We start from the raw sequence: 27,186 nt of genomic DNA on the forward strand, positions 1-27,186 counted from the left end.
TCACTTGGTGTGACAGAAGGATACGCATTTCCTTGGCACTGACACTACCCATCACCTCTTCCCTGCCGTTCTGAGCTAGGTAATGAAGAAATATCACTCCCTTGTTGTCGTTGCCCTTTTGGATGATTTCTCGCCAGGCGATCTTTTCTGAGTCTATATTTACTTTGTCTCTCCTTTTCCCGGCACTTAAGTCGGTTGAGCTTGTGTGGGAAAGAAGTCCTCTCTTTCGGCCGCCCCATTATTCATGCACCTGCTTCCCTTGTTTACGCCGCTCAGGTTGGCAGCTGGCTGCTGTACGCTGCAATAAAATGCCTTTCTTTAAAGAAAATGAAGAAATGTGACCAGACAAGCCGGGCATAATAATATTAAAGCCGGCGTCAATTAATTTTTCCTCTCCTTGATCAACGAGTCCCCCGTTCCCGTCCGTTAATAAGGAGGGAAGCAACGAGAAAAGTTGACACTCTTTTTAATTTATTTTCTCAACTTGCCTGGTCCTATCCCTCCCCGTTGCAAAGCTTTCCAGGGCTGCTGGGAATTGCGAGTAGCTTTCGCGCAGTCGATGCATAGATTGGTGTGAATCAATATGGCTCTGCTTTATTCACACATCCCCCCATAATCAGGAGGGGAAATGTTACTTAGTAAGCTATCTAGCACCTGAGGCTGTCAAGCTGCCGTATAATAATCTTTTTTAAAAAAAATAATAAAATAAAATCCTGCGTGGCACATTGATGTCGGGGAGGAGAAATTAGAAGCTGTAACCAATATGACAGGAAAAATGTAGTGAGGATGATGTTGGGAGGAAGGTTGTAAACGGCGTTCGGTTTGGAGCTCTAAGAACAGTTTTGCAGAAGGAAATCTTCTCGACGGGCTTCAGGAAAAGCTTGAGATACACCTCCAAGTGGGTTGCGTCCGTTCGACCGCAGCCAGGAACAAGGAAACGCAGCAAATGCAGAAGCAGATGAAACAATACCACAAATGTGCACTGCCAGTGTTTCAAAGAACTGTGCCTTTCTTCGTGCGAAAATACAGTTGGTGAGGATGGGTTGTTTCTCCAAAACATTGACCTTGCACAAATATATACGGATGCTTTGTGCTTTGGTGGCACCGTGTTTTTCCACCACAGCGTTGTTGGCATCCCTCTGTGTAGCACTACTACCGTGTTTCCCCGGAAATAAGACACTGTCTTATATTTATGTGTCCTCAAGAAGACTCACTACGGCTTATTTTCAGGAGATGTCTTAGTTTTATTAAGTACGGTACAACAATCTACATTTATTCAAATATAGTTAAGTCGTCTTCTTCTGGGACATCGTCATAACTCTCCAAACCCGGAATGCCACCCTAAATTTCTTGAGACTCCTTTTATTTTAGAAACATCGGCCCCAATCTTTCCGCTCCCTTCCGTTCTGCGCCAGGCCTATCACTATGTCTTATTTTCGGGGTATGGCTTATATTGCACAAATGCTTAGAAATCCTACTGCGGCTTATTTTATGGATATGTCTTATTTGCGGGGAAACAGGATATTTGGGAACTCCTCGGCGTCTTAGAGTAAATCAAGCCTAACTCTCACTAGAAAGGAAGATGACCAACTTGAGGCTGTTGTAGTTTGGACATAAGTTACTGGGAAAGATCCTAATACTTTGTAAAAGTTGGAGACATAGGAAAAGGTTTGATACCTTGGAGAAACCTAGGTTGCTGGAAAGAAGGCTTGCAAGGGAAATGCTTGGTTCTGATACTGATCTCAGATTGAAATTTTAGGGCTGAGCGACTCTGTTCCTTAACTCTTCACAGATAACTTGTTTGAGCCAAATAAGTCAAAACCCAAAATCCACCTTTACTGGCCATGCAAAATATAAAAACACATCATGTGGGTTTTGAAGCTCTTCATCGGGCAAAAGGTGTTTTAAAAAATCATACAGGAAGGGGAGGGAACATTCAAAAGATATTAAAAACTCAAAAAGAAGGGGTGGGGGGGGGACCTAACTCGAGCCAGTATTTCACACCTGGTTTTCCGGTAGGAAAAAGCAAAAGCAAAGCAAATCCCGTAAGCCTGCAGTCTCCCACCCTGTTGCATCCCACTGGATTGGCATGAAATTTGAGTTGCTCGTGTTTGCAGAACTGTTTGAGTCATTTGGAACGCGTCATAAAATCCCTTCCCTGCGAGTATATTTAATGAGCCTTTTTTGGGCTCCAGTCTGGGATGACGGAAGAGGAAGGTTTCTTGTTAGGGCAGAAGGTCATAGAGGAGGTGGGTTAGGACAACGCCAGGCTTGTGCCTTCAGTCTCATTAAGGACGAAAACGATCCTTTGACTGTGGCTCTGCGGGAATTGTAGAGTGTGCGAAACGGTGGGAAGCGTATGTTCTTGGGAGCTCTTGACGCTGGATAATTAGTTTGGCTGCCTGGGAATTTTGCTAGCGGATTTCTACTGTTTCAGTGCTTCACCTTCAGGATTAATTTGTTCCATTCCACCATTTTTATTTTACTTTACTTTATTGCCACACACTTCTTTGGTGGTATAGCATATTATTCTTCCCGTCGCATTCCCAGAACTGTGCAAAGGGACATCTCACATCCCCTGTTTTTATCATCATCGTACCTTGCAATGCTCAGCCATCAGAGAACCCCGGAGATTTGCAGACTTGTCCCCACTGAACTATGCAACTCACGGGATGCTCTTGGTCCAGTCATTTTCTTTCTCAGCCTGGCCTATCTCACTGGGTCATTGCAAACAGAAAGTGGGGAGGAAAAATTATGTGCATACCACCTTGGACACACTGGCAGAAAGGCGGGAGGAATACTGCTATAGCTTAATAAAGAGAAGCTTGTAAAGAAACCTTGTAATAACAATGGCATCTTTGGGGAAGATACCACTTATTGCTAAGGCATACAAAGAGAAAAAGTCCTATGTGAAGTGGAAGGCTTTCATGGTGATCGTTTTTGGTGGGGTTTTTGGGCCATGTGGCCATGTTCTAGTTTGTTCCTGACATTTCGCCAGCATCTGTGGCTGGCATCTTCAGAGAATGCTGGCATGGAAGAAAGTGGGGTATATACAGATATATAGTCCTCCTTGACTACAGTGATTTTTGTTGTTGTTGTTGTTGTTGTTATGATTATTTCCCATCAATGGAGGAATGAAAAGAAAGTCCCCCATGTTGTGCAGTAGTCAAAAACTATTTCTTTAAAACCCCAACACTTTTCGGCCTTATCACCAGTTGGCCTTCTTTGGGGGCAATCTCAGGAATATCTAGCATTGCAGTTTGCATTCCCTATAGAAGTAGATATTTTGAGTATTAAAAGTAAGATCCTTCCTTCTGAGAACTGCCTCTGAAGAAGGCCAATTGGAGATGGGGCCAAAATGCTTTTCTAGATATAAGGTTTTGGCAATCCTACAGAACTGGGGGGCCAGCATGATATAGTGCAGTGATGGCAAACCTATGGCACGTGTGCCAGAGGTGGCACTCAGAGCCCTCTCTGTAGGCACACATGCTATTGCCCTAGCACAGAGTTTGCCAGAATTTCTTAATAGAAAGCCAGAGGGACATGGCACTTTGCAATAAATAAGTGGGGTCCGGGTTGCAGTTTGGGCACTTGGTCTGTAAAAGGTTCTCCATCACTGATATAGTGGTTTGAGTATAGTTCAACACTCAAACCACTATACCATGCTGGCTCCCCAAGTGCTTCACACTGGAGATCAGGGTCTGCTTCCTGGCTTGGCCATAAACCCGCTAGGAGACCTTGGTCAAGTCACAGTCTCTCAGCCTCAGGGGCAGGCAATGACAAACCTTCTCTGAACAGATCGTGCCAAGAAAACCCCATGATGGAGTTGCCTTCGGATTGCCATAAGTCGAAAACGATGTGAAGGCACACAGCAACAACAACAAACAAGATCTCTCGACATTCTGTGTGGCTCTGTTGTCTTTGCACACACAGGTAAATCGCACCAGGTTCAAAAAATACCACAGTAATTCAGAGCTGTAGTATCGATCCGGGCCATATTTCAATGAACCTAATTCTGTGCATCTCCAAATGTCGGTGCATGCATGAAATATGGCTTACTTGGCGGGAGAGGGAGCCCACCAAAATTCTGCCGATGGAAGCATATTTTCCCCAAGCAGTTGGCGCTTGGCGCCTGTGGCTTGCCTTATTAACTTTATTTATGGCTTCTACCAATTTCTTTAATTGTTTTAATCATGTATGGTTTCAGTCATTCCCTGAACAGTATATCTTTCAGCTGTATGACTGGGAGCGCTTGTTTGACCAGGGAAATTACTTTATAGTTGCTAGGGCTGTCAAGCTGTGTGTTTCGGGGAGGGCAGAAACCTGGGGGTCTTAGGAAACCGCAAGGGGAGTCTCAAGTTTGGAAGCTCCTATGGATCATCTAGAAACATTAGCAGCTCAGAGTTTGTGGAGGACCTCAACTTCCTTGTGATTTCAATGAGTTAGTTATGTTCTGGGGTGAAGAGTGAAGGACCTCCATGAATGTGGGAAAACCACAAATAAAAACACAACAACACTATTCTTTTTACTTAAGAGAACATCACTCTAGGAATCTCCAGGTCCTCCAGTGCAATTCTTATGGTCAACATCTGCCAGACGTTGATCATAGAGTCGTGCTGGAGGACCGACAGATGCCTTTTCTTCACGATCCTTTGGGTCAGTGGTCCCCAAACTGTGCCCTTTAAGAGACTTTGGACTTCAGCTGCCAGAAGCCTCAGCCGTGTTGGCCGAAAGTCAGGGATTCTGGGACTGAAGTCCAAAATCCCTTAAAGAGCACAGTGTGAGGACCACTGTCTAGGTTCTCCAACGCAACTCGATGGTCAGCCTCTGGCAGAGTTGCGCTGGAGGACCTAGCGATTCCTAGAGAGAACATAATAATAAAAACCGCACATAATCGAACCCGCAAAAGTCAACGCCGCAAGTGCGGAGGGCCAACTGTCGTTCTGAATTAGATAGCGGGAGGTTTTATGTTTCCAAAAGTATTTTTCTTTGCATTTGTTTCTTCTTCAACTTGGTTTTAAGCCTCAAGACCCGCCATTCTTCATCTCGCTTGGCTCAAATCTCCACATTTGGGGGGGCTCTGTGCCACCACCCGTGTTACCCCCTTTTTCTCTCCCCCTTTTTTCCTTTTCAAAAGATTATTCAAATATATGTGCAGGTTTTTATTCATTTGTATAAAAAGGGAGAGGGGAAGCCACCCTGTTTGACTCTGTTAAAGGCTTATCTCTTAAATAGAGCTTGTTAGCTTCCAATAATAGCTTCATTCAGAAGGGTGCCGTATAATTTCATTTTAAAAAATGCACACTCCTTGACAACCAGATTCCTATTTGTGTCGCCCATTTTTAAACAGCCTCTTTTGTTTTGTGTTAATCTTTCTCATACACTTTCGGAGGAACGCCTCCTTTTTGTTGTTGACTCTTTGTACCACTCATAAGAAACAATTGTCTGCTTAATCCCGAAAGGTTTTGTAAGACTCGAGGTAATTTAAAAACGAGTGTGTATTCATTACCTTGACTAATGGGGCATGGAGAAAGAAAAATGCATTTTTTTTCCTGAACCTGGTATTTGTAATATTTTTCAAAAAGAAACTGGACAGGCTCCCCTTTGGGGTTTTTTTAATAAGTACACAAGAGATTATGAAGTTTATTCCCAGTTAAATTATCTATATAGAAGATCTGGACCTTCAAAAAAAGGGAGTGGTTGGTTGACCAACACCGCATTTGAAAAACAGAGATATTGCCAGTTTAAAATTGATAGTCCATGAAAGATTAGTATGCTTTGTTGCTTGTTGCAATCCGCATTCGGCAAACAGGCCAATCTATGCACCAAAGGATAAATGGACATAAATCAGATATTAGCAATAGCAATAGCAACAGCAAGTACAGTCAGCCCTCCTTATCTACGGATTTTTTATCCATGGATTCAAGCATCCACGGCTTGGAAATATTCCAAAAAATTCCAAATTGCAAACCTTGATTTTCCATTTTGTATAGGGGACACCATTTTGCTATGCCATTGTCTTTAATGGGACTTGAGCATCCACGGATTTTGTTATCCACGGAGGGTCCTGGACCCAAACTCCAGCAGAACATCTAGGAACATCTAGGTTCTCCCGCTCTATGGTCAACCTCTGGCAGAGTTGCACTGGAGGACCTAGAAATTCCTAGTGAGAACATAGGCCTGTTACAGACTGCCAAAATAAAGCTGCTTGGGGTCTCTTTGGAGGCATGCTGTTTAAATGATGCATGCATCCTAAGAATCCGGAAGCTGCACCAAAGCTGCACTCCAGTGCTTAGGAATGGAGTGTGGTTTTGGTGTGACCTCCGGACTCTTAGGACCCATGCATCATTTAAATAGCATACCTCAAAAGAGACCCCAAGCAGCTTTATTTTGGCAGTCTGTAACAGGCCATAATACCGTATATACTCAACTATAAGTTGACCTCATGTATAAGTCGAGGGCAGGTTTTGGGGCCAAAATTAAGGATTTTGATATGACCCGTGGATAAGCCAAGGGTTAAACGTAGGGCCACGTAACAAATGATGAAGCAAAGGAAAACAACGCCAAAGAACTTAACAACATTCCAGCAGGCATAACTGTTTGTGCTCATCCTAAAAGCTGGATGGATGAGAGAATAGAGGAAGGTCTGTGCTTCCAGGGCAGATTATACTCTTGCCTTTCACGAGGAGATGGTACCTTTTGAAAAATAAGAGTTGAAGTACAGTATAAGTTCTAAATAGCAAACCTTGAGTTTCCATTTTATATAAGGGACACTATTTTACTCTGCCATTATATTTAATGGGACTTGAGTGTCCATGGATTTTGTTATCCATGGGGGATCCTGCAACCAAGCCCCAGTGGAAAACAAGGTACCACTGTATGTTTAGTCTGAAGAAGACAAAGTTAAGAGGTAATACAATAGCCTTGTTTAAATATCTGGAGGGGTGTCATATTGAGGATGGAGCAAGCCTGTTTTCTGATGCTTCAGAGAAAAGGACTCAGAAAAATGGATGCAAGCTGCAGGAAAAGAGATGCCACCTAAACGTTAGATGAAACGTCCTGAACAGTAAGAGCTGTAAGACAATGGCACACGTTGCCATAGTGGGGTCTCATTCTTTGGAGGTCTTCAAACAGAGGCTGGATGGCCATCTGTTAGGGATGCTTTGGTTGAGAGTTCCTGCATGGCAGAATGGGGTTGGACTGGATGGCCCTTGGGGTCTTTTCCAACTGTATGATTCTATGAAATAGCAACCAATCATTAGAAATCTGAAAAATCCCTGTGTTATCCATACTTTCCTTGCCAAATCAGAAGGCAAGGAGATCTGTATCTGTGTTGAATCCGACGATTTTCCTTGTTTGCAGATCTGGGAGAAAGGGAGCAGGGCCAGGCCATAGGGAGGTTGGGAAGCGCGAGTGCTCATGCAGTGGGCTTCCTAACATTGTTAGGCACGATTACGGCTAATCTCCTATAAATGCCCTTTCACTTCTCATTACTGGCAGCTGAAGACATGGGGGGGAGGGAGGCGAGCGAATCGAAAGTGAAATCCTCTGCTGCGTTATTTGCTAATGAGTTACTAATGATGAAGATGTTTCTGGCAGCCGGGCAATTAATGACCTGCAGAAATGGACTTTCGGAAGGCAAAAAACTTGGCTCCCTGTGGTGTGCAAGGCCTAATGACTTAACTCTCAGTTGTCCCCAAATTCCAGGAGTGTCAAAGGAGTGACACCTGTGTCACTCGGATCACAAATATCCAACCAAATGCAGTTAAGGAAAGGTTCGATCGTGGGGGCGAGAAAGCATATATCCTCCAACCTTTCACAGATGAAAACTGGGTCAGTGTGTGGTCAAAAGCATGTGGCCAGGCAAGTTATTAATGCAGAAGATCACTTTTAAGCAGAGAAAAAACAGGAATTTATGTACTGAGATAAGGAAAGTTGGTCCAGCTAAGAAGAGCAAGGCTCTGCCTGCTCCTTTCCTGTTGAGCCAATTTGAGTGTAATGCCTGCTGAGTTAATTGAGCGTTTTTGCATTTTGAACCCAATTTGTAGCAACAGAAATAAGCTGAAGACAAAAGGAGAAAGCGGGAGGAGGAGGAGGGGGGAAAAACCAGGGCATTTTAAAAGCAACTGAGAAAGTAGGATGGCAGAGGATTAACTGGATTTGTCCCTGCTAAATTGGAGGATATGAAAGCTAGCAAGGTGATCATGTTCGTTGCAGAACGAGAGTGACACCGAGTGGGGAAAGCCCTTTTCCAGCAAAATTTGAAGAAGCAGGGGGTGACTAATAGGATGGGAAGCTGAGGTAGCCACTTGGGTTAACTGCCCTGGCACAGTTGAAGACTGGTTTAGCAATGCCCTTCATACGGTTCGAATAAGAGAGCAAAACCGTCTGTATACCTGGTCCCATACGAGGAATAGATGAGTGCGCTGGGCATGTTCAGCCTTTTGGAAAGATGACTGGAAGATGACATGATTGTATTCCTTGTACAAGGAATAGAAAGAAAGGAGGTGTTTTCTGGTGCCCCAGGCGGTAGGACAAGGTCTAATGGTTTTAAGCTACAGAAAAGTAGATTTTAATTGAATATTAGAAGGAACGTCTTGGCAGTAGGAACTGTTTGACAATAGAAACCACCACCTGAAGATGTTCATGGGAGAGGCAGGTCTCTTTCTTTGGACATCTTCAGAAAGAGGCTGGGCAGCTATCTACTGGAGATGCTCTAACTCAGTGATTCCCAGATTTGGGTCCTCCAGGTATTTTTGGCTTCTGCTCCCAGAAGCCCTACCTAACTTGACCAACATTCAGGAATTCAGGGAGCTGAAGCCCAAAACATCTTGAGGACCAAATTTTGGGAACCCCTGCAAACGAGATTGGGAAGCTGGACTGCCGTCTCTGGAATCCCTTCCAACTCTATGATTCTTTGATTCTTTGATTGATGATTTTTTGGAACCAACTTGGATTCACACCATCATCTCACATAAACAAGAGTACAGCCGTCAACGTAATTCGGTGCAAGAGTTTGTTAGGGCTATAAATCCACCTCACTTGATGAAGATCCTCCATTGCAAATCCCACCCACAAGCTCTGAGTATTATGAGATATTTACTCTACTATGTGCACCTGGGTTTACACATGTAGTATGAATTCTGTGGATCTGTCTCAACGTAGCTTGAATTTTAGTTCCCAAGCCAGCAGCTGTGTGGAGTAGAGGCTTTTGAATCTGTTGTGTGTCGGATTTCTATCCCCTTAGAAGCTGCCAAATTCTCTGGTGCTGTTAGTTAGGGAATCGAGTTCTGTTCTGTGGGTTCGCTCTTTGTTTGAATGGGTTTCTATATTTATTTATTCATTCATTGAGCGGGCGCCAGAACATGACGGTCGATTCCAACACATGCAGACCTCCCTGTAAAGAGAGATATGTGAGGATTCTTACGCTGGGCTGGGGCTTGATGCCAAAAATTCTTCCAACGCTCTTTTTGCCTGGGTCGGTGAGGACTTGACAGAGTAAATACAGCTTTGCTGGCGGGCAGACAGCAGGCATCAAAGGACCTTAAACTGGCCCAAATCAGAAGCTGCGTTTGAAGTGGCGGCGCAGGAACAGATGAAGCGCTCAGATGAGAGAGGCCTGCAACTTTCATAGCGCCATCGAGGCCTCGGGATATCCTGATGAGGTATTAGATGAAGTAATTCAGGAAGAAAAGAGGCAAATAACCACCTCCGAATCTTGGCTGACCTGTAGGACTGGAGCAGAAAGGACAGCCTGCAACCTGCCGAGATCCAAGGAGTGCTTACTGTAGCAGCTGCTTTCCGGGGAGAGCAAAGCTGGTCTCTCTTTTTAACCCTTGTCAATAAGGGTTTATTCCTAGAGATGAGTGCGCTTGCTGGGAGCTGTAGTGCATGTGCAGAAGTGCAGACAGCTTTGCCCTCGAGCTGGCAGTGGACAACTGGTGATTCATGGTTACCCTTTTTGTATCACTGACCCGTTCCCACCCTCCCTTGCTGCTTAATGAGACGTTCATAATAGGAAAAGTCCCGCCGGGTTCAACTCTACCTGAAGGCAGCGGGGCTGCGCAGACAGGTGGGAAAGGCTATTACTTGTAAGCAACAGAGATTGATGTCCTTTTTATTTCACGTTTGATCTGCCCCATTCCGAGACATTGGCTGCATATTTAAACTTCGGAAACATATTCAGCCTGTTGGCCATTGAGCAAAATACAGTGGAGCCTCCATGTTCGCTGGGGTTAGGGGCACAGGACCCCTGTGAAAGTGGGGAAATTGCAAAGATCTGGTAAAGATCTGCCAGAGGATGACCATGAAGTTGCACTGGAGGACGTACAGATGCCTAGAGAAGTGCTTTCTCTAGGAGTCTCTAGGTCCTCCAGGGCAATTCTGTGGTCAAGATCTGCCAGAGGATGACCATGAAGTTGCACTGGAGGACCTACAGATGCCTAGAGAAGTGCTTTCTCTAAGAGTCTCTAGGTCCTCTTGGGCAATTCTGTGGTCAAGATCTGCCAGAGGTTGACCGTGAAATTGTGCTGCAGGACCTACAGACGCCTAGAGAAGTGCTTTCTCTAGGAGTCTCTAGGTCTTCCTGGGCAATTCTGTGGTCAAGATCTGCCAGAGGTTGACCATGAAATTGTGCTGGACAACCTACAGATGCCTAGAGAAGTGCTTTCTCTAGGAGTCTCTAGGTCCTCCAGGGCAGTTCTATGGTCAAGATTTGCCAGAGGTTGACCATGAAATTGTGCTGGAGGAAATATTTTCTCTAGGAATCTCTAGTCCTCCAGGGTAAATCTGTGGTCAATATCTGCCAGAAGCTGACAATGAAGTTGCACTGGAGGAACTACAAATGCCTAGAGAAGTGCTCTCTCTAGGAATCTCTAGGTCAGTGATGGTGAACCTTTTAGAGGCCGAGTGCCCAAACTGCAACCCAGAACCCACTTATTTATTGCAAAGTGCTGTGTCCCTCTGGCCTTCTAGTAGCAGACTTTGAGCTGGGGCGACGGCACATGTGCCCACGGAGAGGGCTCTGAGTGCCACCTCTGGCACGCATGCCACAGGTGCGCCATCACTGCTCTAGGTCCTCCAGCGCGACTTTTGACACTTGTTGTCAGCAGAGTCACACTGGAGGACCTAGAGATTTCTAGAGACCATATTAATCAAATCTGTGAACAATCAAATCTGCAAAAGTCCAAGCCACAAATGTGGAGGGCTGACTATATAACTAAATCCACAAAAGAACAAAATACCTTTATGGGTCAAGTGGAATTTACAAAACATCATGCAAGCTTTCAATGCTCCACTGGAACTTCATCAGGCAAAGATTTTGTGTCTGATATTATTTCTGTTGTAGTTTGGCTGTTCTGGGGGGATTTTATTGCAGATGTTGAGATACATTGATATTGTATACATTTTAATGTGGCCGTAGGATCATATGGTTTTCATTCCGGCAGTCACTCCACTGTTGGTTTAATGCATACTTATCAGACAACCAGATTTTGGGATTCTGGATAAGGGAGACCCAGCCTGTAAAGTATTTTGTAAACTACTCACAAAAGAAGCTAAATCTTTTAAAAATCATAATTAATATCTCTCTCTGTCTCTCTCTCTTTCTCTGTTTCATATAGGCTTTGGCTTTGTAACTTTCGAGAATGAAGATGTGGTGGAAAAAGTCTGTGAAATCCATTTCCATGAAATCAATAATAAAATGGTAAGTTTTCACAGTTTTTTAAAAAGGAAAATTGGTTCTCTTTTTCACAGACATGGTGGAGTGTCTCCTGATTATCCTTGAGGAGGAAGGACTGTTGAGACATTTATTCACGAATCAATGATGTCTCAAAACATTCAGCATCCTTATGATGTGGCACCCACAGCCGTATATTAAGCATCCTTCTATAAGAGCGGGATGGCTCTGTATTTTGGCAAGCAGTCCCCAGTAAATCAGGATGGATTTTTATGTGTGTGTGTTTATGTATTTTAGTCACCAAAACCTTCATAGATGCACATTTGTTGTAGACTTAAGGAACTGATAATACTGCAAGACAATGAAAGGCGGAGAAGGATATGCAATACCACTGGCGTTTGGTCAAGTCCATGAACTTCCAAACATCTGAAGGGTGCAGTGGCTGCTTAGGTCCAGGGCCTGGCTGTGAGGAGCCAACAGCATTGAGGAAGAGGGAAAGGTTACAGCATGAAATGGCCTAGTTGGATTATACCTTGTAGAAACCTCCAGCCAATGTAATGGGGGATTCTTATTATAGTTCCAAAAAGTACCTTTTCCAGTCGGTGAGCATAGATTCTGTTCCGTTAAGGGAACTAATATAGAATCCAGCTGCCTCCTCATTAAAATCTGTTGCTCGGGACCGTTCCTGTTCTTTCTGTTTTTGTCTCCCTCTCTGTTTTTCTCCCTTGCGTGTGTGCACACGCCTGCATGCACATGCACGCACATAGGCACACACACTGCGGCAACAATACTGCATGCGCCAAGCTCAGTGGGACTTCTGGGTCGACAGGAGCAGGGCTGCATTGTCAATCTGAGCTGCCCAAATACTTTCTAGGATTAAGAAATAAATCATTTGCTGTAAATAAAAGCTTGTTGAAATGGGGTAAGGGGTGGAATCGTGAGCCCTAAGATTGGGATCTGCTGAGCTTTGCTAGCTGGATCGTAAAAAAAACAACACAGTGTTAGAAGTCAGCATGCCAGAGAGAAGGATTTTAATGAGGACTTACCATATATACTCGACTATAAGTCGACCTCATGTATAAATCGAGGGCAGGTTTCAGGACCAAAATTATGTATTTTGATATGACCCATGGATAAGTTGAGGGTAAAAACTAGGGCCATGTAGCAAAGGATGTACAGTAAATGATGATGCAAAGGAAAATGATGTCAAAGAACTTAGAAAATTCCAGCAGGCATAACTGTTTGTGCTCATCCTAAAGTCTGGATGGATGAGAGAGTAGAGGAGATCCATGCTTCTTTTTGGTGCTCCCAGAATGGACTATACTCTCGCCTTTTATCACTCTATTCAGAGAAAGATGGTTCCCTTCATATATATATATATCTGAGAGTTAAAGTACAGTACTTAGATTGACCCGTGGATAAGTTGATTCAGGTATTTTGGGTTACTATTTTTGACTAAAATTTCTAGACTTACACATGAGTATATATAGTACCTATAACTTTTGTTCTTTATCTGTCTGATATGGGTGCTTGTTTTGTTTTCCTGCATAGCGCATTCAAATGGACCATGAAGGACTGTACATCCCCCCCCCACTTGTAAATATCAATCTGCTTTCACTGGGGAAAGCCAGATCACCTTGTTTGGAAAGCACACAGAAGTATGCTCCCAAACTGATCACAGAAACAACCCTATACACATTCCAGAAACCCAGCATGGTGTAATGGTCAGAGTGCCAGGCTTTGGCCAAAGACAAACCTGGAAGTGTTCCTTGTGTGGACTATAGCTCTCCGAATCCATGATCAGTGATCTGCTGGCTTGGGGATGCCCCTAAACTGTTTTCTCCTACCTTTAGAGACCTGGGTTTGAACCTCCATTCAGATACAAAGCTCTCTTGGCCTAGTGTATCTCTGTGATCAGGTATTTGGAGGTCTCTTAGAATGACAGAATCATAGAGATGGAAGAGACCCCAAGGGCCATCCAGTCCAACCCTCTGCCATGCAGGAACTCTTAATCAAAGCATACCCAACAGATGGCCATCCAGCCTCTGTTTAAAGACCTCCAAGGAGGGAGACTTTACTCATAGGATCGGCATAAGGAAAAATCAACAGATGTCAAACAGCAACACGATGTGTGATTTCTGCTCTATTTTCAGCCATGGGTTAGAGAGCAAACTTTTCTGACAGTATCAGTTCTCCTTTTTCTCCTGGGAAATGCTCTTTCATTGAAGCCATTGGCTTGGATTATTTGGGGGAGGGAATCCAGGTTAGCTGCACCTCTATTTCCATCCTTGTGGTAACCTTGATGTTTTCAGCTAAATATTCTCTTTCCCCTCCCTGCCTTCCCCTTTTGTCGCAACACCTTCTGCCGCTCAAACTGGCATTCGGCTGGGCTTTATATATTGGTCTGAGATGTGTTCGCCGACTTTAAATTCAATAATGGGGCTTTTAGGCTAGATAAGATCAAAGCAATCTCCTTAGCATATGCTAGAGGCTGATTCAATATTTGACTTGCTAATTTTTCCCAGGGCTCTGAAATAATATCCCTCACATTGTTCCTCTCCACACAATATGCCTCTGAAATGAAAATAACAGGCCCATTTTTGCACTCGGTGTTAAGATGTCAAGGCCCGACTCTAAAGGTGCAGCTGCAAAAAAAGGGGGGGGGGGGGAGCAGATCCTCGATGCGCCGACTCCATTAAGTTGCAAGCGCACAGTCTGAGCTGCTGTTCTTAGATGACTGACGGGCTCATTCCTTTATATTTCCTCACCGCAAACTACATTTCCCCCTGTAGCTTCCAATAATACTTGGAAATCTGGAGAGAAATAGATACTACTTTCTTTCCACCTCTCCCAAGTATCTTCATCTTTCAAAAAATTAAATATACAGTATAGGTTGCACAGTTTCTGGTATAAATACAGTGGGCTCTTGGTATCTGCTGGGGTTCGGTTCCTGTTGCAAAGGGATGCTAGCTGTTCCTGGTTAGTTTCTGGGATCATAGATACTTACCTTGCATTCAACAAAGTCATTCTTTGCTGTCTTTCTCTAGCCCAGTGGTCCCCATGCTGTGCCCTTTAAGAGGTTTTGGACTTCAGCTCCCAGAATCCCAGGCTATCTAGCTACTGTAGTTCTGTTTCAGAATATCCATTGCCATCTTGAATCTTTTGGTGTCAATCCTTGGAGAGCTAAGGATGGATGAGAAACAACACAGCATGAGAAGTTGGCTTCTGTGCTGCCCAGGAAGCTACCTTTTGCCTGTGACACTTAAACTGATCTGTTCCTTTGGGGTAAATGTCACAGCTGCTGCAAAACTTCCCAACAAATGTGCATCCAAATGACTGTGCAATTGACATCTTGGTGCAGGAGAAGGGTCACCATCTGCAGGCTCTTTCTCTCTACCCTGAAGTGGATTTTCTCTCCTTCCTGGTTACAGCCTCCGCTTTTTTATCAATGGGTATCAATTTCATTTCCATACACCGAAACGAATTAGCTCATGGAGGGGTATGCTTTGTGAGCACCGTGGGAAGCAGCTTTCCTAGGTGGCAAGCAAAGGGTTTCCTTGGCTTGAAGTTTCACCGTCAGGGGATGGACCCCTCTGGCTCTCCTCCATCATTCCCTTCTGTGTTTTCTTTTCCTGCATAAACCATCTTTAGCAGGCCTCCTTAATTGTCTCCTGTTCTTCAGACCACAAATAGAGGAAAAATACAAAGAGGAAGCAGACAGAAAGCAAATAAACTCATTTGAAATGTGGTGATGAAGAAGAGTACTAGGATCCCATGGACAGCCAAGAAGACCAACAAATGGGTCCTTGAACAGATCAGACCAGGGCACTCCTTGGAAGTAAAGATCATCAAGTTGAGACTATGGTACTTTGGCCACATCACGAGAAGGCATGGGTCACTAGGAAAAAAAAAACAATAATGCTAGGAAAGGTAGAGGGGAGAAGAAAGAGAGGAAGACGACAGACCAGATGGATAGACTCAGTCAAGGGGATTATGATGAACAAAGGCTTGCAGGATCTGGGCAAAGCAGTGGAGGAAAGGGATTCTTGGAGATGTCTCATCTATGGGGTCGCCATGAGTTAGAACCAACTTGAGGGCAGCTAACAACAAAAAGAATTCTAAGCAAAATAATTCCCATTGAGCAAATATCTTGTCTTACTAGCCAGCAGAACTAGGAGAGTGGCATCCCTGCTTCCCACTGCCTGAACCTCCCAAAAGCAGCTCTGGAAGGCTGGGATACTCTTTGGAGCTGCTTTTTGGACTGTACAGAGGAAAGAGGACAACAATGTCACCATGGGTGGAAGATCTAGTGTTGTAGCTCCAAGCCAATCCACTCTATTCAAAATCCAAAACTAGACCTCTGTGATTTGTATCCCTCACAGCAGCTGGGTTCTTCTGCTTATTTTGGAGTTTCCTTGCCATGGTGAAAAGAAGGATACATGAGGACTGAGAGTGCATCTCATTTATGAAGGTGAAGGCTTTCACAGCCGGCATCCATAGTTTTTTGTGGGTTTTTGGGGCTGTGGGGCCGTATTCTAGAAGAGTTTATTCCTGACATTTCGCCAGCAGCTGTGGCTGGCATTGGCAAAACGTCAGGAATAAACTCTTCTAGATCACAGCCTCATAGCCCTGTTGTTCTGTGCCTTCAAGTCATTTCCAAGTTACCACATGTTACCAACCTCCTTTGAACAAATCTTGCCAAGAAAATGCCATGATAGGGTCGCCATAAGTTGGAAGTGACTTGAAGGAACACAATAACTATGGGTGTGTAAGTGGGTGCCGTACTATGTGTGTGCCACCTCTGCGCAGGCGAATTAGGTGTCCATTTCAAATCTCTCTTCTTTTCCATCCTCCTTTGGAAGGCATGTCCCTAGATGTGATTCAGGCTTGAGTGTGACCCATCTCTTCACCCGAAAATGTCCGACATTTAGCTTGTACCGGAAACCTTGGCACCCTCATATGCTTGTGAGGGATTGGCATGGCTGGCCAGAGGTACCCCTGGCCAGTCCTCTGTGAATGGCTGAAGAATATACAGCAACAAGGACCATCCGTCGGCAGAGGAACGCTTCCCTTCTCAAGACATCCAAGTAGAAGCTCCTCATTCGGAAATCATTCTCAGTGTCTCCCAGATATTTATTGTTCCCTGAAGTGTGAGGACTGCGGGGGAAGGCGACGAAGACAGAAAAAGCAAACGCTGAACTTAGCCGCTGTGTTGGTGGGACTATTTCCAGCCTCCCTCTTGCTGAGGAGCTAATTTTAGAGCCTCCGCACTAGTTTTGTCGCCATTTATAAACCCGGAATGTCAAGTGGCGCATTAAACAAGGGCGACAAAAGTGGCAAGCAAATGCCAGCGAGGTGTTTAATAGGCGCAAGCAAAAAAGGTTCTCAGTGGACATTAAAAGAAAACCCAACAGCCACCCTAAAATAGCCTGCTTACAAAGTGGAAGGGTTTCAGAAACAGAAGACGCATATGTTGGATGTGTGTGTAATGAAAGGAAAAGCCTTCCCCCGCTCAGATAAAACTAACATTCAGTATATAGCAACAAAACGTTGATAGATGTTTGCAAATACTTTGGAGCATTTCTCTCCAACGTTCTTGCTCTGGCCCTTGCAAAGTGGATGTGCTTTGCTGGTGTTTCGTGTGACCTGTTCTGCTACGTATCTCAAAACTTGGAAAGATGGATTTATTGTATTTACATCCTACCTTTCTCCCAAAGTGGGATTCAAGAGACAGTCAGCCCTCCTTATCCACAGATTTTTTTTTTATCCACAGATTCAAGCCTCCACGGCTTGAAAACATTTTTAAAAAGTATACATTCCAACTAGCAAACCTTGTTTTTCCATTTTATATAAAGGACACCCTTTTACTGTGCCATTGTATTTAATGGGACTTGAACATCCACAGATTTTGTTATCCGCAGAAGATCCTGGAACCAAACAAGGACCCACTGTTGTATATTTTTATACTACAAGTCCCAGTATTCCCAGTGGCCATGCTAGTTGAGGAAACTCTTATGAGTTGTAGTTGTAAAAAATAATGTTTTCCCAATGCTGCCTATTGCACCCCATCTTTTCCCCGTTCCCTTATCAGTTCCTTGAGCCAACAAACCAAAAAGGTGTTTTTCAGCAAACCCTGTCATTGCAATCAGGCTAAATAATGCAAAGCAGGTACTTCTGCAAAACGTTCATTAAGTTATATGGGCTCATTCTGTCAGAGGAGAACGTTTTGGTGCAAGGTGTAACTGGCTGGCTTAATTTTCCCTTGATGATTCCTGGCATAAGAATGACTTCTTCTGCATTTGTTAAGGACTATAAAACAGTTTGATACCGCATGTTGTGTTTATTTTTGTGTTTCATTTGCCGTTCTTGGCTTATTGCAAAAGGGGCGACTTACATTGCAAAAAGTGGATACTTCATACTATTTTTAAATACACTTGTCCCTCGATATTTGATAAGGTTAGGAGCGCAACCCCCCCGTGAATATGGGAAAAAACACAAATAGCAAAAACACCATGTCTTTACCTGAGCGGACACCTCTCTAGGAATCTCTAGGTCCTCCAGTGCAACTCTGTGGTCAACATCCAACAGACAATGACCATAGAGCTGCACTTGAGGAGCTACAAAGGCCTAGTAGAGTATCCTCTCTAGGTCTTTCAGTGCTACTTTTAGTTAAAGTTGACCATAGAGTTGCATTGGAGGACCTAAATATTCCTAGAGAGAACATATTAACCAAATCCATGAATAATCAAATCCGCAAACATCAATTCCACAAATATGGAGGGTTGAGTGTAGATGCCACCCACGTAATGAAGTCTTAGTCAATAAACAGTATGGCCTGGAGGTATGCTATTTAAATGATGCATGGGTCCTAAGAGTCCGGAGGTCACACCAAAGCCACACTCCATTCCTAAGCACTGGAGTGCAGCTTTTGGTGCAGCTTCCAGATTCTTAGGATGCATGCATCATTTAAATAGCATATCTCCAAAGAGACCCAAAGCAGCTTTATTTTGGCAGTCTGTAACAGGCCTATGTGTTGCAGTCTTGTCGACTGATGGCTTGAGGATACAAGCTCTATAAATCAGTGACAAAGATATTTTGAAGAAAACCACATAGATGTACTTCAGTTAAGATATAATTCCAAGTCTACATCCCAGTTAACCAAGGCTCATATCAGTCAATCAAAATACTCCAGTCAAATCATTAAATCATCTAGCCCAGTGATTCCCAAACTTTGGTCTTCCGGGTGTTTTGGACTTCAATTCCCAGAAGTCCTAGCCACAGTCAGGAATTCTGGGAGCTGAAGTCCAAAACATCTGGAGGACCAAAGTTTGGGAACCGCTGATCAAACCCATTGATCTACAGTGGGCCCTTGGTATCCGCTGAGGTTTGGTTCCAGGATCCCCCATGCATAACAAAATAAGTGAATGCTCAAGTCCCATTAAATACAACGGCACAGCAAAATGTTGTCCCTTATATAAAATGGAAAAATCAAGGTTTGCTATTTGGAATTTATATTTTTTGGGAATATTTTCAAGCAGTGGATGCTTATCTGTGAATAAGGAGGGCTGACTGTATTAAGTAGTGCAGTTTTAAAAAGAACATCTTCTCATATAAATATGTCTTGAATCAGCCTCAAAAGATAACTCCAGTTCGATCTTTGGCCACCTTCCAAGGTAAGAGAGGTCCAAAACTGAAGACCCAACCTGTCCCTTCTGTTCAGATCTGAAGGCAGCAACTAGGTGGCTTTAGGCAGACTTTAAAGGAGGTGGTCATCTCTGTTGCTATAGGATCCAACCCACTCAGAGTTTTACAAGCCCCAGCAAGCGCTGTGAATTATTCCCAGAGCATAGCTGCGCAATGGAGTAATGAGACTCTTTCCCACCATAAGATTGGTTGCCGGTTGTCGTCGCTCCCTAGCGCTCAAGCTGATTACATTACTCAGGATGGGTTTTTTAAAAATGTGTGATCACTGCAAGGTCCAAATCTTGAGGGAGGATTAGAGATGCAAGTTCCTCGCTAGTATTCATGTGCCATCCAAGTTCTGTATCAGGTTACAAGGCTCCCCCCCCCCCCGGCAAACTTGTTGCAAGGAAGTTCGTGTATATTCTTATTTCGTGGTGCGCACCGTTTCAACTTTTATTTTCAAATTCCTAACTAGTTTTGAATGGCTTTTCTTAACTCATTTTCCCATTGAGTAAAAGGTGCACTTTTTGAATATGCACATGCTAAATTGCATGCATTTTTGTGGTTAACTGCCTTCACGTTGACCTCAACTCATGGCAGCTCTATGGATGAAACATCTCCAAGTCCCCCTACCCTCAACCTCTCTGCTCAGGTTTTACAGATTCAGGCCCATGGCCTCCCTCACTGAATCTAGCCATCTGACATGCAGTCTTCTCTTTCTTTTCCTTTCTACCTTTCTTAGAATTATTGTCTTTTCTTGCCTTCTCATGATGTGGCCAACGTACAACATGCTCAGCTCAATCATCTTGGCTTCCAGGGAGTTCAAGGATCCATTTGTTTGTCTTTTTGACCATCCACATTTGTCTTTTTAGCACTCTTCTCCAGCACCACAACTCAAAAGAGTTTATTTTCTTCCTATCCACTTTCTTCACTGTCCACTTCTCACATCCATACATGGGGATGGGGAATGCTACGGCTTGGACGATCCTAATTTTAATGTTCAGTTTTATATCTTTGTGCTTCAGGATCTTGTCTAGTTCTGTCATCGTTGTCTTTCCCATTCCTGATCTTCTTCTGATTTCTTGAGTGCAGGCTCCATTCTGATCAATAATTTTTCCAACTACATTCATCGGGGTTGAATTTATGTAAGTCTTCTATGGTCATTATTTTTGTTTTCTTAATGTTCAGCATGAAGCCTCCAGCGATCCAAAATTGTCCACAGAGGTGGCTGAGATAGTAGTACCTTTGCTTGCTGACGGTTTAATGTACACAAACTTGGTTTCATGGATGGAATCATATAAATGTTGTGTATGGATTCTTGAGTCTCATCTCCAAAATATCTCATTAAAGGTAAAGGTAGTCCTTTGGCATGAATGTCTAGTCATAACCAACTGTAGGGAGCGGTGCTCATCTCCGTTTCTAAACCGAAGATCCAGTGTTGTCCAAAGACAAATCCGGTGATCCTGTGGCCAGCATGACTGCACCGAATGCTGTTACCTTCCCACTTAGAAGAGGCATCTATCTATCTACTTGCATTTGCATGCTTTTGAACTGCTAGATTGGCAGAAGCTGGGACTAATGATGGGAGCTCACCCCATCATGCGGCACTCGGGCCTCAAACTGCCAACTTCATTACGTGTACCTCATTACGTGTATGCAAATATTCCAATATCTGTAAAACTCCAAAATCCAAAACACTTTTTGTCTCAAACATTTCAGATAAGGGAGACTCAACCTGAAGATGCCAACCACAGATGCTGGCGTAACATCGGGAATAAACTCTTCTAAACATGGCCACAGAAGCCACAAAAAAACCATGGATGCCGGCCGTGAAAGCCTGCAACTTCACATTGTACTGGTTCCAGATTCAGACAACACACTGATGATTCCAGAGAGTTTTGGGCTTTCCCACCTTCTGTCTTGAGACCTTTTATTCCTACCAAAGGGATGGAAAAAGGAAAAACCAACCCGGGGTGTAAAAAGACTTGTTCCATTCTCCAAGGCCCACCTTGTTGTTGACAGAAATCTTGCGGAGGGGGCAGTGGACATTTCTGGATACCAAACCTTGAAATCATAGAATCATAGAATCGTAGAGCTAGAAGAGACCACAAAGGCCATCCAGTCCAACCCCCTGCCATGCAGGAAATCCAAATCAAAGCATCCCCGACAGATGGCCATCCAGCCTCTGCTTAAAGACCTCCAAGGAAGGAGACTCCACTACACTCCGAGGGAGTGTGTTCCACTGTCGAACAGCCCTTACTGTCAGGAAGTTCCTCCTAATGTTCAGGTGGAATCTCTTTTCCTGTAGCTTGCATCCATTGTTCCGGATCCTAATCTCTGGAGCAGCAGAAAACAAGCTTCCTCCCTCATCAATATGACATCCCTTCAAATATTTAAACAGGGCTATCATATCACCTCTTAACCTTCTCTTCTCCAGGCTAAACATCCCCAGCTCCCTCATAGGTCATGGTTTCCAGATCTTTCACCATTTTAGTCACCCTCCTTTGGACACGCTCCAGTTTCTCAAAGTCCTTTTTTAATTGTGGTGCCCAGAACTGGACACAATATTCCAGGTGGAACCTGACCAAAGCAGAATAGAGTGGCACTATTATTCCCCTTGATCTAGACACTATACTTCTATTGATGCAGCCTAGAATCACATTGGCCTTGTTAGCTGCCGCATTGCACTGTTAACTCATATAGTACAAAAGCTAACGTTCCCAAGCGTTGCTTTAAGGGATGTCTCTGAACTACAGGCACCTTCCCCAGGGCTGCAGTATGAGAAGTGTCTTGTAGAATCTACTGGATGAGATGCACCCCCCCCCCCCCCGGCCTCGTTGGAAAAGAAAAGAAGAAATGAGTTGTGGTTCTTGGATTTTCAGTTCTGCCACTGGGGCAAGTCGCTTCCCGTCTCCGTCCTCCACTGGATTAAAAGCACTGCTAATGATGCTCACCCATGCATTATTGAAGTGCTCTGAAATCTGGGCATGGGGAATGTGGGAGGGTGTTTCATCACGTCCCGTCCTTCAATGTGAATCCATCCAGGCTCAGACTTGCAGAGCACTGAGAGAACTGCTAGATTGCTGGGAGGAAAGTGGCTTGCTTCACTTTGGCTGACTTTTTTTCTTTTATGGTTTGACAAATCCAAGGGATCTCAGCCCCCACGTTCCAAGCTTGCTTCTTTGTCCAGGGCAAAGTCTACCAAAAAGGAAGAATTTGTACCTTTGCTGCGCTACTGATGAGAAGGAAGGCATAGACAAGAGGACCCTGCAGTAACACACAAAGGAGACCATTTTGGCCACAGCTTGCTGTAATGTAGGGCTTGAGTCCCAGCACCAGAGAACCCATCTCTGCTCCCATGAGAGCCACCCAAAGCCTTCCTAGTGGTGGAAAGCCTAGATGGTTTTTATTTATGTATTTATTTAATTTCTATCCCACCTTTCTCCTCGAAAGGACCCAAGGTGGTGCACAAATAAAAAATTCTAAAAACATATTGCAATAAAACTATTAAAACATTAATTGATAGCATTAACTGGGATATGCAATATGCACCTGGGAATGAAGTGGTACCTCCCAACCTGGGCCTGTCCCCAATGCCTCCATAAAATCATAGAGTTGGAGGAGATCCCAAGGGCCATCCAGTGCAACCCCCTGCCATGCAGGAACTCTCAAAGCATCCCTGACAGAAGGCCATCCAGCCTCTGTTTAAAGACCTCCAAAGAAGGAGACTCCACCACTCTCTGAAGGAGTGTGTTCCACTGTTGAACAGCTCTTACTGTCAGGAATTTCATCCTAATGTTTAGGTGGAATCTTTTTTTCCTTTAGCTTGTATCCATTGTTCCGTGTCCTATTCTCTAAAAAGGTAACGATAGTCCCTTGACATGAACGTCTAGCTGTAACCAAATGTAGGAGACGGTGCTCATCTCTGTTATTAAGCCGAATTAATCCAAAGACAAATCCGGCGCTCACGTGGCCAGCATGACTGCACCGAACGCTGTTACCTTCCCACTGCAGTGGTATCTATGAATCTACTTGCATTTGCATGCTTTTGAACTGCTAGGTTGGCAGAAGCTGGGACTAGTGACAGCAGCTCACCCCATTGTGCGCACTCAGGCGTTGTAATGGCAACCTTCTGATCTTCCAATCATCAGAATTGGCGTCTTAACCACTAAACCACTGCATCGACTAAGTCACTAATTCTCTGGAGCGTCAGAAAACAGACTTGCTCCATCCTCAATATATGAAACTCCTTCAAATATTTAAACAAGGCTATCATATCACCTCCTTAACCTTCTCTTCTCCAGGCTGAACATCCCCAGCTCCCTGAGTCTCTCCTCATAAGGCATGGTTTCCAGACCCTTCACCATTTTAGTCGCCCTCCTTTGGTCACCTGCCATCTTCTCAACATCTTTTTTGAATTGAGATGCCTAGATGTGGGCACAGTATTCCAGGTGAGGCCTTAACCCTCAAGATCTCCTAGGTGGGTCCCCAAAGTGAGAAAAAATAGATACATAAGCTTTGGATGGATGCAGCCCTATGCCCAGTTTGACACCCTAAAAGTTGTGACAGACACAAAGCACTCACACATCCCGATTAGCAGTCTATGACAGATGACATACAGCTGAGGTCAATGATGGGAGAAGACCATTGAGGCAAGACTGCATGGAGTCACAGCTGGGAGCAGTTATTGTATATACTTTCCATGTGGACCCAAAATTTCTTCTTCCCGCCTCTAGTCAACCAAGCAACATCTGGATTGGCTGATGTTCGTTGCCATTTTTGGAAAGCCTTTGATTGGTGTAGGGCTCCTTGAGAAGAAGAGATGCTGCTGGACACAAGAAATGGACACAAGAGACCTCAAGGGCCATCCAGTCCAACCCCATTCTGCCATGCAGGAACTCTCGATCAAAGCATCCCTGATAGGTGGTCATCCAGCCTCTGTTCAAAGACCTCCAAGGAAGGAGACTCCACTACACTCCGATGGAGCGTCTTCCACTATCAAACAGCTCTTACTGTTCCTTATAGGGCATGGTTTCCAGACCTTTCACCATTTTGATGGCCCTCTTCTGGACATGCTCCAACTTGTCAACATCCTTTTTGAATTGTGGTGCCTAGAACTGGACACAGTATTTAGGTGGGGCCTGACCAAAACAGAATAAAGTGGCAGTATTACTTCCCTTAATCTAGACACTATACTTCTATTGATGCAGCCTAGAATCGCATTGGCCTTTTTAGCTGCCACATCACACTGTTGACTCATGTTCAACTTGTGGCCTACTAGGACGGCTAGATCCCTTTCACACGTATAAGTCTCCTTAAGCCTGGACCCCCATCCTATAGCTATGCCTTTTAACTTTTTCTACCTTACATTTCCCTGTAGAAGTTCATTGTGTTAGCTTTGGCCCAGTTTTTTAATCTATTGGGGTCATTTTGACTTTTGATTCTGTCCTCAAGGGTATTAGCTTCTCTTCCTGATTTGGTGTCATCTGTAGATTTGATAAGCATGCCTTCTATTCTTCCATCCAGGGCATTGATAAAGACGTTGAATAACGTCTGTAGGGTTTCCTTGGCAAAGCAGGGCCTCCAGTGGTGCTTCCGTTCCCATGTGCCAAAGGGTTGTGGAAGACTTGCTGGTGGGGAAGCAGTGTTTTGACAAGTTTGTTAGCAGGAAGGAAGCTTTTATTGCGCAGTGAAATATTGCAAAGCTGAATAAATAAGATACGCTGGGAGGGTTTGTCGCAGGGTGGGGGGAGGGAAATGGGTGGTTTTGTTTAAAAGACTCCCATTTACAGTCAGTTAACCTTTACGTTACCTAAATGAAAATGGTGCAAACCTGAAATTTTCGCTGACGGGTTGCCTAGGAACAGGCGGTCGGTTACCGCAAGACAATGGATGCACCGTTACTGATAGGGCTATTAGAAATGGAGCCAGTTAGCAGCATTATCTTCCCCGTTGCTGGTTCTGTCTCATGTAATTACCTGTTTTTGCACCACCAAAGAACGCCCACCTTTCCTTCTTTGCTCTGTTTTTAGAGTTTGTAGTGATGCACAGCTCAGAGCAACACCAGTCCCTGCGTGGTGGGAGATCTTTGGCCTCTTCTCCTGGAGACTTTGGTCTCATAGTAAGTGGGATGACATTTAGACCCTAAATGCACCAGGCTGCATCTGAGCTTGGAAGCTGAGCAAGAGTCAGCTCTGGTTAGTACTTGGGTGGGAGACTGCCAACCTATCCCAGGTGCTGTGGGCTGTATTTCAGAGGAAGGAACTCGCCTAGAAAACCCTGTGAAATTCCATGAGTCGACAGGCGGCAAAGATACAGTAGGCCCTTGATATCCGCTGGGGTTCGGTTCCAGGAACCCCCCTGGATACCAAAATCTGTGGTTGCTTAAGTCCCATTCAATACAGCAGCATAATAAAATGGTGTCCCGTATATAAAATGTCAAAACCAAGGTTTGCTTTTTGGAATATATATACATACATACATATATACATACATTTGAATATTTTCAAGCCATGGATGGTTGGATCTTTGGATAAGGAATCTGTATATATATAGGGTTGACTGAACATGCACACAGACACAAAAGGAAAGACCATTTACCATAAGACACATAAAGACAGCCAGCTTGAGGTAGTGGTTTGAGCACTGGACTACAACTATGGAGACCATAGATTGAGTTCTCACTTGGCCATAGAAACCCATTGGGTGACCACCAGAAAACCCTGTGATAGGTTTGTCTTGGGCCACCATAAGTTGGAAATGAAAGCACACAACAACAACCACAAGATAAAGATATGGATAAATCTTGTAGGAAGCTTGGGTGCTTTATGTTTTGGATTACGACACCCAAAAATTGAGTTCAGAAAGTAGCTCTTCTAGGCTGTGATACAGATTAGGTTGGTTGGTAGGTAGATGGATAGATTAGATTAGATCAGCAGTTGTCAACCTGTGGGTCGCAACCCTTTTAGGGGTTGAACAGTCCTTTCAAAGGGGTCGCCTAAAATCATCGGTAAACACATATTTCCTATGGTCTTAGGAACCGAGACAGCGCAATTTTATGGTTGGAGGTCACCACAACATGAGGAACTGTATTAAAGGGTCGCGGCATTGAGAACCGCTGGGATGGATGGATGGATGGATAGATAGATAGATAGATAGATAGATAGATAGATAGATAGACTGGATGGAGAGAGACACAGTGAGTAGATAGATAGAGAATAGGTGAATGGACAAACAAAGGATAGAGTGGATGGAGAGAGAGAAAGAAGCTAGATAGCTAGATACCCTGAGTTTGCAAGACCTGAGCTGTTGACTTGGTGAGCAAGACTTGTAAGTCTCTCTTTCACAGGGTCGCCATAAATCAAAGTCATCTTGATGGCAGTTAACAACAACCATAATCGTAATGTTAGAAATGGTATGGGTAGCAGTTGCACAACAGAAGAGCCTTAGCCGCATGTTTGTTTCACAAAGAGTCAACCGCAGACAACCCTGGACTTGAGCTCAGCTCTACCTTGCGGTGTGTGACGCTTGCATACAAACCACGTGGCTTCTCCACCCTCATTCTCTCGGTGCCTTAGCTGTGTTTGTACTGTACCCCTTTTGAAGTCACATTGCACATATTTACTCTTTGGAAATCACTTGACGCGCTGCTGGCCTATTTTTAAAAGTTCACATTTGTGGGAGCGCGGCGCTAAAAATAATCCCCTTCCCTCCCCCCCCCCCCCCCAACTTAACCAGATCAGTTCAGCAGTTGACATTTTACATGAATTCATTTGCATTTCATTTGTCCATGTTTCTGTTTCATAGGTGGAATGTAAGAAAGCACA

General features: G+C 44.2%; 1 protein-coding gene across 12 annotated transcripts in view; it reads left to right on the forward strand.

The window, feature by feature from the left end:
• LOC121917114 (RNA-binding protein Musashi homolog 2-like) overlaps window positions 1-27,186 on the forward strand; it is a 911,933-nt gene that overhangs the window by 793,474 nt on the left and 91,273 nt on the right. For all 12 annotated transcript variants that reach the window (XM_042442806.1, XM_042442803.1, XM_042442815.1 and 9 more), the window contains exon 2: window positions 11,622-11,704. In XM_042442806.1, coding sequence (XP_042298740.1) covers window positions 11,622-11,704 — 83 coding nt within the window. The remainder of the gene's footprint in view (window positions 1-11,621; window positions 11,705-27,186) is intronic.

The sequence above is a fragment of the Sceloporus undulatus genome, chromosome 11 (assembly GCF_019175285.1).
Source record: "Sceloporus undulatus isolate JIND9_A2432 ecotype Alabama chromosome 11, SceUnd_v1.1, whole genome shotgun sequence".
Classification (NCBI taxonomy): Eukaryota; Metazoa; Chordata; class Lepidosauria; order Squamata; family Phrynosomatidae; genus Sceloporus; species Sceloporus undulatus.